Raw genomic sequence first — 288 nt, 5'->3', positions numbered from 1 at the left:
AGCAGCCTGCAGGGCATTTCCATACTTTCCGCCCAGAGTATTGATATCGGCTCCTTTATCCAACAGTATCTGCACAATCTGGGTATGCTCCATGGAGACAGCAGCCTGCAGGGCATTTCCAAAACATCCACCCCGCGTGTTGATATCGGCTCCATTATCCAACAGTATCTGTACAATCTGGCTATTTCCTCTATAGGCAGCAGCCTGCAGGGCATTTCCATACTTTCCGCCCAGAGTATTGATATCGGCTCCTTTATCCAACAGTATCTGCACAATCTGGGTATGCTC

At 49.0% G+C, this 288-nt stretch overlaps 1 protein-coding gene across 1 annotated transcript in view; it reads right to left on the bottom strand.

The window, feature by feature from the left end:
* BDV27DRAFT_109166 (ankyrin repeat-containing domain protein) overlaps positions 1–288 on the bottom strand; it is a 5,154-nt gene that overhangs the window by 513 nt on the left and 4,353 nt on the right. Inside the window, exon 3 of the mRNA XM_032064478.1 lies at positions 7–222. Coding sequence (XP_031932892.1) covers positions 191–222 — 32 coding nt within the window. The 3' untranslated portion in view covers positions 7–190. The remainder of the gene's footprint in view (positions 1–6; positions 223–288) is intronic.

Source organism: Aspergillus caelatus (genome assembly GCF_009193585.1).
Source record: "Aspergillus caelatus strain CBS 763.97 unplaced genomic scaffold BDV27scaffold_8, whole genome shotgun sequence".
NCBI lineage: Eukaryota > Fungi > Ascomycota > Eurotiomycetes > Eurotiales > Aspergillaceae > Aspergillus > Aspergillus caelatus.
The sequence above is the reverse complement of the archived record's forward strand: the minus strand, read 5'-3'. Positions and strand labels throughout refer to the sequence as shown.